General features: G+C 41.0%; 2 protein-coding genes across 3 annotated transcripts in view; one reads left to right on the plus strand and one right to left on the minus strand.

Annotated features, from left to right (window-relative positions):
- arhgef9a (Cdc42 guanine nucleotide exchange factor (GEF) 9a) overlaps positions 1-7,922 on the plus strand; it is a 25,135-nt gene extending 17,213 nt beyond the window's left edge. The window contains exons 4-10 of the mRNA XM_017459915.3: positions 153-332; positions 805-1,037; positions 3,010-3,139; positions 3,267-3,398; positions 3,896-4,139; positions 4,779-4,847; positions 5,038-7,922. Coding sequence (XP_017315404.1) covers positions 153-332; positions 805-1,037; positions 3,010-3,139; positions 3,267-3,398; positions 3,896-4,139; positions 4,779-4,847; positions 5,038-5,192 — 1,143 coding nt within the window. The 3' untranslated portion in view covers positions 5,193-7,922. The remainder of the gene's footprint in view (positions 1-152; positions 333-804; positions 1,038-3,009; positions 3,140-3,266; positions 3,399-3,895; positions 4,140-4,778; positions 4,848-5,037) is intronic.
- Positions 7,923-9,720: 1,798 nt separating this feature from the next.
- gab3 (GRB2 associated binding protein 3) overlaps positions 9,721-15,000 on the minus strand; it is a 20,430-nt gene continuing 15,150 nt past the window's right edge. For both annotated transcript variants that reach the window (XM_053676838.1, XM_053676839.1), the window contains exons 3-10: positions 13,757-13,964; positions 13,095-13,429; positions 12,804-12,859; positions 12,343-12,577; positions 11,742-11,823; positions 11,537-11,615; positions 11,339-11,440; positions 9,721-11,115 (exon numbers count right to left, since the gene is read on the minus strand). In XM_053676838.1, coding sequence (XP_053532813.1) covers positions 11,002-11,115; positions 11,339-11,440; positions 11,537-11,615; positions 11,742-11,823; positions 12,343-12,577; positions 12,804-12,859; positions 13,095-13,429; positions 13,757-13,964 — 1,211 coding nt within the window. In that variant the 3' untranslated portion in view covers positions 9,721-11,001. The remainder of the gene's footprint in view (positions 11,116-11,338; positions 11,441-11,536; positions 11,616-11,741; positions 11,824-12,342; positions 12,578-12,803; positions 12,860-13,094; positions 13,430-13,756; positions 13,965-15,000) is intronic.

Raw genomic sequence — 15,000 nt, forward strand, 5'->3', positions numbered from 1 at the left:
CCCCGTTATATTGGCTGTACTCCATCACTACAAATACACATTTCACACAAAAATAAAGCAGTACTACATATAAAGGTCTTGTTTGCGTTTCTTCAGAACAAAACGAGAGTGTGTGTTTGTGCGTGTGTGTGTTGTGTGCGTGGGCCTTTCAGGGTTATCTGAAGCAGTGCAAAAAGAGGAGAGACATGTTTAACGACGACCAGCTGAAGGTGATATTCGGGAACATCGAGGACATTTACAGGTTCCAGCTCGGTTTCGTCAGAGATCTGGAGAAACAGTTCAACACCGAAGAACCGCACCTGAGTGAGATCGGACCCTGCTTCCTCGAGCATGTTCGTACACGCACACACACACACACACACATACATTCGAATACACGTACACAATATTAGTAGCTTTATTTATTAAGCATTATTAATATGGAGGATTTAATATTGATAGCATGGACATTTCTGGGGTTTTTATTCCCATAAAGGCATAATTCACTAATTTCCTTACACGTTTGTTAAACATCTAACGACGCTGATTTATGTAGCAAGCCAAAATACTACGCAACAGCATGCATTATTACAAAAAAAACCCCAAACATAATCATTAGGACATCGTGATTGGGCAACGTTTCAGGATGACCGAGCAGGAATCGTAGCCGGAAGCTGTATGGAGGTGCTGGTCGGGGTGTTAGTTTATCGTGTAGATGTTAAGTGCTTAACCGTCATCGTGATATAACTGGAATTATAATCTAGAAGATATCTAACAGCCATGGCGTTTCAAACACGTGTTTGTTCGTGTGTCTTCCTCCAACAGCAAGACGGTTTCTGGATCTATTCCGAGTACTGTAATAACCACGTAGACGCATGCATGGAGCTGACGCGTCTCATGAGAGACGGCCGGTACCAGAACTTCTTCGAAGCATGCCGATTGGTCCAGCAGATGATAGACATCGCCATCGATGGCTTTTTGTTAACTCCTGTCCAGAAGATCTGCAAATATCCACTACAGCTGGCAGAGCTGCTGAAATACACTGTACAAGAGCACAGGTAACATTCAGTTCTGTGACCACGCACGTGCGCTTACACGCATGCAGAACTGACACGCAAATCAAGTGACGTGTACAAAGACAGACGTATTACAGTATCTGCTTGGTAGATATCCTCGCCATATCTCAAAAACCTTAAATTACTGCCGTAGACTATAGTTCGTGCCCCATGCCTCCCTGTCAGCTGCTACCTTGCCTGGGATTGGTCCTTTGTTGTGCTAGTCCACCTCAGAAAAAGTAGGTCTTCCTGTTCTCGCAGTTCGTCGATCAACACATTCGACAACAACGGTTAACAACTCTAGCAGAGTTTCCTACAACCCAGTTTCACTTCTCTTATATGAGTACCCCTAGTACAGTAATCTTTGCAGGTAAGCTGTAGGTCTTCAGGTTACTGTTACAATACCTGGTCCTCACAAGCACAAAAATACCCGAACGTGTGTGTGTGTGTGTGTGTGTTCTCCATGCGCACTTCGCTTCTATGGGTACTTCTCTGGTATTGCTCCCTCAAGTGCCACCTTCAGCAGTGGCAACTTCCCCTGATGCTCTAAGGGCTCACTTCTCCGTCGTGATGTCCTGACTGCACTTACAGAGTGATCTCTCGCTCTGGTTGCTGGACCCGCTCCAGTTGGCAGCTGTCCCTCTTTCGTACGACTTACAAATCATCTGCTTCCATCTGCTGGCTTCGTATCCCCTGCGTCTAGGCCTATTACCCGTGAGAAGAACTTAATCGTTCCCCAGATGAAGATGAGTCTCACTCTGGTTAGGTGTGCCCACCAGGAAACACGGAATCTCTTCCACATGATTTCACAGCTCCTGGATTTTGGCTAGCCAATGTAGTAAGATGTACAGTAAAGGTAAATATATCCAGTGATGTCATGTAGGTGTGTTCACTTGCTCATAGACTCGCTGTTGTATGGAGTTACGCACTTGGGTTTTCGTTGTGCTGTATGTGCCAGCGATCCTGCCTTCACAGTACAGATGGTTGAGTGCCGTGCACTCTGAGAGAAAAGATCCCCAGGGTTCCCACAGAGCAGGTTGGCTCCGATTCGAGGGCAGGTGGGACCTTGTTGGAGTTTTCTTGCCAGCTCAGGAAATGGGTTTTGGCAGCGTTGTGATTTTTGGTCCTTCCTTCCTACCTTCACCAGGTCAGTGCAGTTTGGCCTTGTGGTGTCCCTGCTGTCCACCTCACCTGTCACTCTGACCAGCCAGTGAACAAACCACTAGATTCGTCCGGGGTTCAAACATTTTCTCGGTCCTTAGTTGTTGAACTTGTGAAGGTGGACTGTCAGCAAAATGGCACTAAGCAGCAAATGTCTTTGTTTTATAATCAGAAGTTTCTTACAGTTGCAGCAGGGCACTAATCTGTCCCTTCCCCTGTCGCTGGGGTCGTTGTCCCTCGTATACTTCACCTGTAAATGTGGATATATCATATCTTTAAAACAGCTTGAAGGAACATGACTGTGCTCAGCTGGCCTTTCCTTATACTTTTATCCTTTCAGGTATTGATTATTTTCCTGATTTGGCTTTCTTTCTGACGTACCGGAGATCCCCACATCCCATTTTTGACACCAGTGTTGCATCCAGCAGGCGGAACATAAGTCAGATAATCGCTGCTCGTTTTTTTTTCTCTTCATGCCGCTGACATGGGAACGCAAACTTACTCTAGACTCGAAAACGCTACAGAGCTGCCAGAACATAAAACTATTAACAAACAAACAGTCCCCTGGCTTTTCAGTTGAACACCAGCCATTGTTGAAAGCCACTTGTCTCAAAAGTGCTAAAAGGCTGCTGGGAAGACGTTGGAACTAGCGGTTACGATGCGTGCGCACGCACACCCACGCGTGCTGTCTTTCTAAAACATAAAATCATAAAACTAATGTTGATATCTGCTGCTTTTCTCCTCCACCCGCTCATTCTTTCTGTCCGCCTCCTCCGTCCCCCTTACCCACCTCCTTCCTCCCTGTCTCTCGCAGTGATTACCGCTACGTCGCTGCGGCGTTGGCTGTTATGAGGAACGTAACTCAGCAGATTAACGAAAGGAAACGAAGACTGGAGAACATCGACAAAATCGCTCAGTGGCAGGCCTCCGTACTGGACTGGGAGGTGCGAGCCGCCATCTTCTTTTTCTGGACAAATACGTTCGACATAAATATGCCATGGTACGACTGCTGGGTTTGTGAATTAATGGTAATTCTGGACTGTGTGTGTGTGTGTGTGTGTGTGTGTTCAGGGTGATGATGTCCTGGATAGGAGCTCTGAGCTGGTGTACACCGGAGAGCTGTCCTGGATCTATCAGCCTTATGGGAGGAGCCAAACACGGGTCTTCTTCCTGTTTGACCATCAGATGGTCATCTGCAAGAAGGTGAGAAAGAAAGAGATTAGCACGAAAAATGGGTTCGGGTTAGATGCAGGAAATTGAAAAAGAAGAAGAAAAAGGCGGCCATATTATAGCAGAGCGAGTGGCTGAAAGAAAATATTTTAAAAATAGAAACAAAGAGCTAAAGAAAGAAGCTAAAGCAAGATCTAGATAAAGAGAATGTAATAAAGAGAAAGAAAGAAAGACAGGGAAAAGCACCAAGAGCAACAGGTGGAAACAAAAAGGGAAAAACCGAGGGAAAGAAGCTAGGAAAAAGAAAGAAAGAAGCAAAGAGAGAAAGCAAAGGAATAAGAAAGTAAGAGTAAATGAAAAGATGTATGGAAGGATAGATAGAATATACAGTATACTCTAAACGTGAGGTTCTAATCTTCAGCGTGTATTAAAAATGGATTACTTCGGAATAATAATAATAATAATAATAATAATAAACCACTATAGTACTGCTTTTATACCTGAGATTCCCTCTTTCACCCAAACTACAGGACTTGATTCGACGTGATATCCTGTACTATAAAGGACGGATCGACATGGACCGCTACGAGGTCATGGACGCCATCGACGGCAGAGACGACGATTTTAACGTCAGTGTGAAAAACGCCTTCAAACTGACCAACAAAGACTCGGACGAAATCCACATCTTCCTCGCCAAGAAGCTCGAGGAGAAGATCCGCTGGCTGCGAGCGTTTCAGGAGGAACGCAAGATGGTGCAGGAAGACGAGAAAATCGGTGAGTCGGAAGATCCGGAATAAAACCCGAGATGAAGCTGAAGATGACCCACGGACGTAAAATACTGTGGAAACGTTCACGTAGACACGGCATCAGACTCTACTGTAGACGAACATTCTGTAGATCCTCATTCTCCTTTAATTAAAGGATGTAATCGAACTCAAAAACCCTAGCCCAAACGTAATAACTGTAATGATGTCAAACGAAATATAAAACTACTTTTAAACTTCATTAGAAATTAGATACTTTAAAAAAAAATATTTTAAATGATACATATATATATATAATATAGATAAAAAAAAAAACGAAAATAACGTGCGATGCATATTACTTATATGTTATAACTTTTATAACATTCCCTTTAGAAATATAATCAACTGGTACTAATTTAGAATATAACTTATAAGTATAATAATTTTATATATAACAAATCATAAAAAATATAGTATAATAACTTGAAAAAGGAAATGATTTAACGTTTAAAAAAATTTTAATCTCACACCATCACATTTCAAGCTTTATTTTATAATAATAATAATAATAATAATAATAATAATAATAATAATTATTGAGCAAAATAGACATGACTTTTTTTTAGTGTTTGACGATCATGTTGAATCGAATGATTTTCTCCTTCAGGGTTTGAGATTTCGGAGTATCAGAAGCGACAGGCAGCTCTGACGGTGAGGAGAGTAACCAAACAGAAAGGTACGACAATGTAAAGCTTTAATGTTTAATATTTATCATAACAATACAGACCTCTTTAGTTTAGTTCCATTTTATTCCGCTGTTTATTGTAAATGTGACTACAATCTCTCTATCTGCACATGTATATCGATGTATATTTCTACGCACTGTAACCGTGTGTGTGTGTGTGTGTGTGTGTGTTTTTTCTCAGGTATGGGACGGTCGGCCCCGCCCTCCTACCCTCCCCCTCTGGACCCCGTGAACCCGGGTCACTTCCTCCTCCCGGATGGATACGAGTACGAACCCAAACGCAGCACGTCACCTTTCTGGCACAACATCAGCCGCTTAGCGCCCTTTAAGAAATAGCCACCGAGCGAAAGCGAACGCGATCTTTCAGCCGGAGCAACCGCCAACAAAAACAAAAACAATTTAACGTAACGAAAAAGAAGAAGCACTACCCCACGATAAACAAATTTTTAACACCACCGAGTGAAAAAACCAACACGGACCGCTGCGATTTTCTGCAACAATCAAACGTTACAAAAAAATAAGAAGCACTATCCTAAATATCTTTTTTTTTTCTTCTTTTTTTTTTTTTAGGAGGAAAGACACACACACACACACACACACACACACACACACACGCACACGCACAGCTGGAGAGAAGAAGCTGTACTGGGTTACGGCGCCCCCTGCCGGACTGGCCGCACTGAACTGTATACACATGACACATTACACACTGGAGAAACACACACACACACACACACACACACACACACACACAGTACCGGTTAAACACACTTGTGCATCCTTTTGGAAACCCAACGTCGCTCCGTCCTTCGTCCGATGGGATTTTCGATGCGTTTTGTTTCCCTTTTTCTCTGCAAACGAATTAAGAATCAATTTTTGAAACAAGAAAAAACAAAAAAAAAAGAAACACACGCACACACACACCTGATAAAGCACTAACGACTCTCCGCTCTCTAGCGCCGCCCTGGTGTTCCTCCGTGCACTGTGACTAATCGGGGCATTTCTGTCTCTCTCTTTTTCTCCATCGCTCCTTTTTCTCTCTTGACAGCTTAACACCCGGTCGATCCTGCAGTACTCTTCGGATATGGTTCACGGTCCGTTCTCCCTCCTCCTCGACCCCCCACCCCTTTATTTCGTGTGTGCGCGAGTTTCTCCGTGTGTTGCATTCTTTCGGTTCTGCATGAAAATATGAAACGGTCCGATTACAGGTATTTTATATTCTTACGGGTCAAAGTCGTTCAAAAGAGATACATTTTTGTACTGAACAACTGAAAAAAATATATTTTTCTCCACGTGAAGGTTTTCCGGCCTGTGTCGAATCACAAAGATGTTTCTTCTTCATCAGTTTTATCAGTTTATACAGTATGCGGCATACATTGTGTTTCGATAACCAACGGTATCGAGTTGTACCTAGGGTTGTCATGGTAACTGTGCAGAAAATTACGCTAGCGTCTCTGTATTTCAGCTAAAACTTAAGAAGCCTCTCAGTCTGGTTTTCGTCTTACGTTTATTTCGCTTCGATGTTCTTAACAGGTCCGACTGGTATACGTGTGCTAGCTACGCTGCGTGAAATCAAACAAAGTGATATTATGTCCAACATTACAGTTGCCATGACAACTTCATGTCGACGAATGTGAAAAATATAATTACATACGGAGTATATCTAGGCAAATTGTTAATTTTATGCGAAAATTTCGTTCCGGGTAAAACCTATTGAAGCCAAAGTTGAAATCAGTCCTGGACAGAAACGTACGGAATTCTGCGTACATACAATTTTATTGATAATACAAGACTTTCTTTTTAATCACTGATGAATTTTTCATCTTGGAGTAAAACTGATGAAGCACCCAAACATCTGCAAGGTTACTGTATAACACCTCCACGTCCATTTGAGTCTTGACTCATACTACTACTACTACTACTAGACGTATATTTTTTTCCAGTTGTTAAATACAATCTGGGACTCCTGCTGACATTGGCAGGCTAATCTTAAGCCTTAGCAAGCTAATGTTGAAGCTAAAGTTTAGCCAAAAATGAAACGTACACAATTTTTCCGCTTCAAATATAATCGATTAGCCTGGACGCGTTTGGTTTGGTTTGAAGTTTGCTTCTTTAGTTTTGTTAGAAATCTAAGAGGCTAACGTAGCTAACGAGTGTGTGTATAGCTTAAAGGTTTTGCCTCAATTACCACACACTATGTCCTGGCTAATTTTTTATTTTTTTTAAAGCGGAAAATTACGTGCATTTTATTTTTGGCCGAACTACTGCTATTCTGCTAATAAACTAGCATCCGTGTTATATAATAAGCTAATTTTAAATCTTTATCTTTAATCGATTTCTAATGATATCGATCTGCACCCCGGACTTTGATCCAATCGGATTGTTTAATGTTGATTATTTATTAGATAGCTGGACTTTTTTTTGTTGTTGTTGCTAATCTTCTCTCTAATATTGTGCCAAAATGGTTTGGTTGCCAAATTGTCCCAAAACAGGTGCACTGTTCCCTGTCCAGGTGGAACCCAGGTATGTGTCTTCTCAGGAGACGTTTTCAATTTATTAAAGTTAACTTCAACTACGCTAATGCTGCTAGTGTTAGCCTTTTAGGGTTTCTTTACATTATTTTTGGTTTATTTTCCTCAAAAACAATGGACTTGTGCAAGGTTTAATTTATGGTATATTAAATTTTTCGAAAGATAGTATTTAGTCCAAATCACAATATTTAAAAGTATGAATATAAAGCATTATTTATTCTATTATAATGTGATATTTTTTTCCACATCGATGCTCTTTCTGGATTTTGGAAGTGTGTCAAAAGGACAGGAAGTGAAAATATTATTATTATTATTATTATTATTATTATTATTATTATTATTATTAATGAAAAGGAGAAAGACTTTGAAGAGGGAAATAAAAGAGAAGTGGATGAAGTTATGTTGCACCATATGTACTAAGTGCCATATTAAAATAATATTAGGTTATGAAAGAAAATATCAGTTTAATGTTTTAATTTGGTGATCTGATTGACATGGTATCAATATTTCATAATAAACTTCGTTATGAACACCACCTCCCTGTACTCTTTTTTTAATTTTATTTTATTACTTTTTTATATGAATGTGATCAACTGAAAGTGTTTCTCATTCAGTGTGTAAACATTCGAACCTGCGTTCCAGTATCATTTTGAATTCTGTTTGGTTTTAATCCCATCTTAGGGGCGGTTTGTTTACTTTATCAGGAGATCGTAAGACGAGTCGACATCACTGTAGACGTAAGAAGCACAACTTCGTATACCTTATTATTCCTTGTCACTGTACTAACTAATAATTATTCTAACTTTAATTAGAACTACTTAACTAACTTGCATACTAATTACATATGATGTAATTTACGATGACATGTAAACTATAATGTAACTCTTGCTGTAACTATTTTAAGTTATATTGTATACATAATATTACTATTAATATTGTAACATATTTAACTATAAGTAACATAAATTAGAATTTACCATACCACTTATATAACTTTATAACTACTGTAATGTACTTACATGCTGCTGATACGATGCAGTTTGCTCAGAAATCATAGCTTTGTTTTTGCTACAACTGTTCAGTTATATAAATGACACTGTAATAAGGGGGCCAAACACAGAAGGTTTTCTGCTTATTTTTCTTATTCTTCTTCTTGTTCTTCTTCTTCTGGCTAAGGTGTCTACTGCAGCCCATAGAACTGTCTGGAAAATGTTGTGAAATTCGGCACACTGATCGGGAAAGGTCTAAGGAACACTCTGACCAAATTTTGGCCAAGTGCTGCCAACACTCTAGCGCCACCATTGGGCCTAATTCTGAATTACATTCTTGGTCATAACTTTTGAACCGTGTATCAAAAATTTAAAAGCCAGGTATGCCTTTATTCCCTGGGTTTAGACGAGTTCAACACATCCTATGACGCCAATTTCCGCCTAAGATTTTTTTTTTTTTCAAAAACTGCTGTTCCTCCTACAAATTTTATTCAATCATTGATATTTTGGCACATGTCAACTGCAGAGTAAGTCTCACAAATGTTATCAAAAAAAAATTTAATCCTCCAAACAGTTTGTCTGTAATGGGCTAACGAATCTGACATTGAAGCCACCAAACAGGAAGTGAGGCCGTAATCTCTGCAACAACTTTGCACACTGACACAAATCTTGTTAGACTTCTTCAGTACCATGACTTGAGGCTATACAACAAATTTCATGCCAGCACCCCTAATGGTCAAAAGTTACAATAACATGCTAAAAATGCTTACATCTAACTGCCATTTTTGCTACCCCTCCTCCAAATTTTGTCCAATCGTCACCAAATGTGGCTCACGTCATCTTAAGACCTGTCTAAACTTGCACAAAATGGGGGAAAAAGGCCCAGACTAATGAGAAAAAACATAAATGCTTTAGGTGTATTTAAATTACAAGAAGAAAACATTTTTCAGGTCAGAGCAGTAGCAATCGTGACCACAGGTCACAGCATTAGTGGGTAGCTGCAGCAACAATGCCACCCTGCTGCCCATTTGTTCATCTAGACCTTTCCTCCTACAGTCCGTGGTCAAAACATACACATCACGAGCGAAACCACAAATCATTCGTGAATCCCTTTGCCTATAGTTATGGCTCTGCTGTCCCATGATTGCTTGGGGAACAACTGTAGCGTGTCTGTGAATGTGTGACTCACCGAGTCTGGGTGCTTGGCCCCTAAAAATGCTGCTTGCAGCTTTAATATAACCTCGTACTACAAATCATTTGTACCCCATTATACTTGAGCTTTTACTTCAACAGCTTAATAAAACCAGTGGCTTTCAGTGAAAATAAGACTCTTGCGTTCTGACATTTAAAAAAAAAAAATTTATTAATGATTTTTTTTTGGAGGTCAGTCTTCTTTTTTAACCTGGAAAAATAATTAGATTTTGAAATGTACAGCGCACAGTTGGAAGGGTAGTTGTTAAACACACACACACACACACACACACATACCGCTTAAGACCTTACATCTGTTAAGACAAACAAAAAGCTTTTGGCGTGATGCAGATGAAATCACAGTGACAGTAATCCAGGATATATTTGTGCTTTTGTCAAAATGTTGAATGTTTTATTCAGTCATGATGACATCACAGTGAAACACAAACAACACCCCTCCCGAGTCCACTACCAAGAACTGTATCTTCTAAATGTATGTTTTTTAAAACCCTCATTATTCATTTCAAATGAGTTTTTTTTAATAGAAACATTCACACACTAGTTGTGAAGAAATTGTAAAAAAAACAAAAACAAAAAAAAACAACAACAAGAAGAAGTCAATATCTTTGAATTGCACTTTAATTAAAAAACATTTTGCCTGCAGTTTTTTTTTATTTTTAGTGTTTTTATGTCTTAATTACTAATATTGACTCGGTTAACTGTCCATACTTCTCTCAGCCAATACGACACACTCGTTTGGGTTTATATATTACAGAAGATAATGATAAAAAAAACTTCATTCAATGAAGGAAAACCATTTCTTGTTAGTGGACTTCGACACGTTTGACCCGAGAACCATTTATCCATGATTTTTAAATTCTTTTTTTTTTTTTTTTTTAAATTTTTTTACCGTTTTGTAAAATCTCAATCATAGAAGAGAAAGAACACGACGTTTACAATCGTACATCCCTCATAATCGACACAGTCGTGACGGTGATGTAGATCTGACTCAAGAAGGAATCATGTACCAACAATTAGTAGTACAACACACCACAATATTTCACACACAATGTTACAGTTAGAGACACTTCAACATGCCGGAACGACCCTCGTGGGTGTGTTTTTTTTTTTTTTGTTAGTTTTTTTCTTCCCAGCTAGACTCCGAATAAGCCTTGCGTTTGTCCTTTTCATCTACAGGAGGTCAGTTCTGAATTTTCACCTTTCACAGTAGACCGAGTTTGTACCTGAACCTGAAAAGGTGTGATGATGGTTTGTTTTTGTTTTTTTTTCCCCCCTTCAGCTCTTCAGTATGTGGACTCACAGCCTCGGAGTGGACTTCTGAGAGCAGACCAAGCGCATGCGTCCTTCTTTACGCTGCACGTTGACCTAGTTTTCCGATCGTACAACGATTTTCCGGTTTTATTTATTTTCCCGTCACACTTTCGGCTGCCGGCTGTCCTTCCACTCCGTCCTGGTGTTCTGCAGCGCCTGCGTCTTCTTCTCGTCCACCTGAACGTAGTCCACGCGCTGTTCGTCCAGCGGAGGTTTCTGGAAACAAAAGCATCTCGTAAATGGGATTACTTCAACCCTACAGCGCCGTTAGCTACAGCGTGTAAATCGTGACACAAATTAGGCCTACACAATTTACTTCAACGTCTCCGTTTGGAGACCTTAACGACTACTGGAAGTAGTCTCATTTTATTCATCTACAATCAGAATTGGTGTGCTGTATTTCCTCTTTTCCCTGCCCCGGTGTTATACTCATGCTTACCTTTTGGACGGGTGAGGGGGAGGCGGAGTTAAAATCCAGTGACAGGTAATCCAGGTGAGAGCTCCGGAACCAAGGGGCGGAGTCACATGCAGAGAAAAACGACTGTACACACAGAAACGCACAACGTTTTCGTTGTATCCCTGTACACAGATGTCGATAATTATACAGATTATATAGAGTGAAGTAGGAAGGCGTTACCGTAGGCGTGTCATTCCCTTCCTGTTCGGTGCTGTTTAAGCCCCGCCCCCTGTCCCATGGAACACAACGAGGTGAGGCGCTAAGTACGCGGGAACACGACATACGGACATTTTTATAAGGCGAGATAAATATTGTCATTAATGATTAAAGCATTACAAATGTCATTTTTATTGATTAGTTATTGATTATAGCTGGTTCTGCTCACCTTGGTTCCGTCATGGTGCGTATCAGAGGGAGGTGGGTGGGGCATTCGCTAATGGTGGACAAATCGAGGGGCGGCGGTTTCACTATAGGTAAAGTCAAAATAAACATGACAAATAAACAAGTCATTTTAAAGAATGATGAATTTGATATCCAATGTTTAAAGTAACAGTTTGAAGACAGTAAACACGGCGTGTTTGTACAGCACTGTGTTTATCTCTATGACGTTTTTTTCCTTTAGATTTCGGGATAATGAGGCGGTTTTTCCACAGCGAGGTGAGTCGTGTGTCGCTCAGCGCCATTCCAAAAAACTCACCGTTATTAGAAACTAGCAAAACCTAGCGGAAAAACATCTGGGTACATTAGATCCCGATGGGGAAATGTTTAATGGAAACCATTAGATCCAAATGGGGAAATGTTTAACAGAATCCATTAGAGCCTGAATGGAAAATGTTTAACGTAATCCATTAGATCCTGAGGGGCAAAATGTTTAATGGAATCCATTAGATCTTGATGGAAAAATGTTTAATGGAAAGCATTAGAACAAACCAACCTTAGATTAATCTCAAAATATAAATTTGAGCAGAGTCGAGCCGAGGTCTTACCCCGCCTCCTCGGCTTCAGGCTGCGGTTGATTGGAGGAGGATCCATATCAGGAGTCGGAGGAAGAGGTGATTCTGGCTTCCCATTGGCTAACAGCGGAACAGGAAGTGTGGTTGGACTCATAGGTATGTAGCCGTCAACTTCAATGTCGGAGGAGCTGATTGGCGGAGATGCCATGGGCACATAAGAGGAGTCGTCTGATTGGCTCTCAGAGGGAGTGTTAACCAGAAGCCTCGGCTAGAGAGAGAACGAGAGCGAGAAGCCTGACCTGATCATTCGAGTTCATTATATCAGCCATAGAACACCTTTTCTACCTAAAGGATTAAAAACAGCTGAGGTTTAAATGCCTCTACACGAGGCCCTCTTATTGGCCGCAGTGTGACGTATCAGAGGTAAAAGGTGAGGGAACGGCGTGAGAAGTACATGTGTTACAGTTCGAATGAACATAAAATAATGTGTTTACCAGATTCAGACTCAGTCGTTTGTTCCAGTTTCCTCTCGCACTGAACTCGAACTCTCCTGAACAAACCAAAAACAGTTCAGTGAGAAATCCTGGCAGCTTAGCTCATGTTCACTAGCTGGCCAACAAAACCTGTGAGAATCCCTGCATGTATACGAGGGTCAATAACTTCCTACTTTAATATATCGGCTAAAAGACACGCCCACATTCCAATCTTTGGCCTTTAAGACACCTGCCGCATAGTCGTTCTCATTTTCATATCGTGCTACCAAAAACGTGCGTGTGTGTTCACACCTCTTCTAAAATGCTCCCCACCCGACAGCGACGTCCTGCGTGGGAGGAGCCCCAGTTGCCCCTGGTTATGCACAGCATCCTCGTGACAGTGGTGATCGGACATGTGTGTCGGTTTAGGTGGGAGAGGAGGGGGCGTGGCACAGAAGGGGCTGTCGAATCGGAACACGTCACCGGGGCCTCGGATGGGGCACGACGATAACGGCCGGGTCCCGTACGCCGCTCCGAAGGGTGAAGGGGCGGAGTCTAAACACACGCCAGGACCGAACACGTCATCGGTCACGTTCTCTAACGAGCTTTGCTCAAACGAACGTTCCGAATTCGACATGCTGTCACACCTGAAACACAACGAACAATAAAAAATTTATTTCTGAAAACGTTTACTATCAGTAAAGCCCCCAAAAATTTTTACTTCGCTAAATAAATATTATTTTTGGAATATAATTTATGCATTTTTACATATTTATTAAAAAAAAAAAAAAACCCTGAAAGTTTCTGTAGCTAGCTTGCTAAAAGTGACGGCTATTTATAACTAGTGGATTAATAAATCAACATTTCCATACTTATGTATTTGCATCATTTCTACTTTTGAGCTGCGGGGGGCGGAGTTAATGATCATAACTATATTATATGATTATGTAATAAATATTATGGGCGGGGCTTACCTGGTGATGCTCTTCCTGCCAGTTTCACACTGAGACAGGAAGAGATAATCGAGCGGAATGCTGGTGTCTGATTCGCTGGGCTCGTCTCTGACCGCCGAATCCGTCTCGGTAACCGCCGCTTCCTGATTGGCTGAGAACGGGGCGTGAGTCGAGAGCACGGGAGAGGGCTGATGGGAGGAAGGAGTCTGGGCGAGACTGTCCATCGATTCTGAGGAAAGAATAATTCTGTTAATTAATTGTGATGCACACCTGATTCGCTAACAATCTATCGTGCTAATTCGCTACCTCGGAAGTAGCTAGCATTGTAAAGTAAGGGTTTCATTAGCATGCTAAATAAATGGTTTGCTAACTAGAAAGCATGCTAATTCTCCATTTTTCGAACTAGCAAACGTAGTAAAGACGCCATTTAAAGATGCCAGATACAGGTAGCATAAACGACACGCTGAGTAAATGCTAATTCTCTGTAGCTAGCTCTCTGTGGGAAAGTGCCCGTTTCGTTTCAAATTCAATTTCGGATTCAGTAACAATTGCTAACTGGAAAGCAGAAAACGAAATTCTCTACATTTTGGAGGAAGCTAGCATGGTAAAGTAACCGTCACTGTAATCTGTCAGATAGCATGCTAAATACAATCAAAATCCTTTCTGTACTATATTTAAACTAATAAATATTTTAGCTTCAGCTACTGTATGTCAGAAATTGTCAGAAAGTGAGCAATGCATTCTGGGCAAAAAAAAACAAACAAAACCCAAACTCTGCTCTAAACTTCACCGAGGCTGATAAAGTAATAAACCAGCCCTTAAAGATATTAACCCAGGGGGAAGTGGGCAGGGAAGTCAGCGAGGGTGTGTATTGGAACACAGCCAGAGACACAGCTGTTACAACACCTCACATGACCAGCAGGTGGCGACGATGATGCAGTGATGAGCCTCTGCACAAACTCGACCTCCTGTCCATCCTCTTTTTTTAAAAATGTTTTTTATTTAGATAAAAAATTGCCCACGAGCATAACGGCTGCCAGTCACGTGCTTTACACACCACGCAGAACACATGACCGTCACACACACGCCAGTTTTCCACAGACTCTCCACAGTATTTTTTTGAGAAATGAAAGTGTGTGTGGGTGTGTGGAAAATGTGAGTGCGTCATGAGAATGCTGAGAGGCTGAGTCCGGTCCGGTGACTGTATTTTCTCCACTCTAACATCTTCTAAAAACTCACCCCGTAGAGGTGATCTTGCTCGTCCT

Source organism: Ictalurus punctatus, chromosome 28 (assembly GCF_001660625.3).
Source record: "Ictalurus punctatus breed USDA103 chromosome 28, Coco_2.0, whole genome shotgun sequence".
In the NCBI taxonomy this organism is placed as follows: domain Eukaryota; kingdom Metazoa; phylum Chordata; class Actinopteri; order Siluriformes; family Ictaluridae; genus Ictalurus; species Ictalurus punctatus.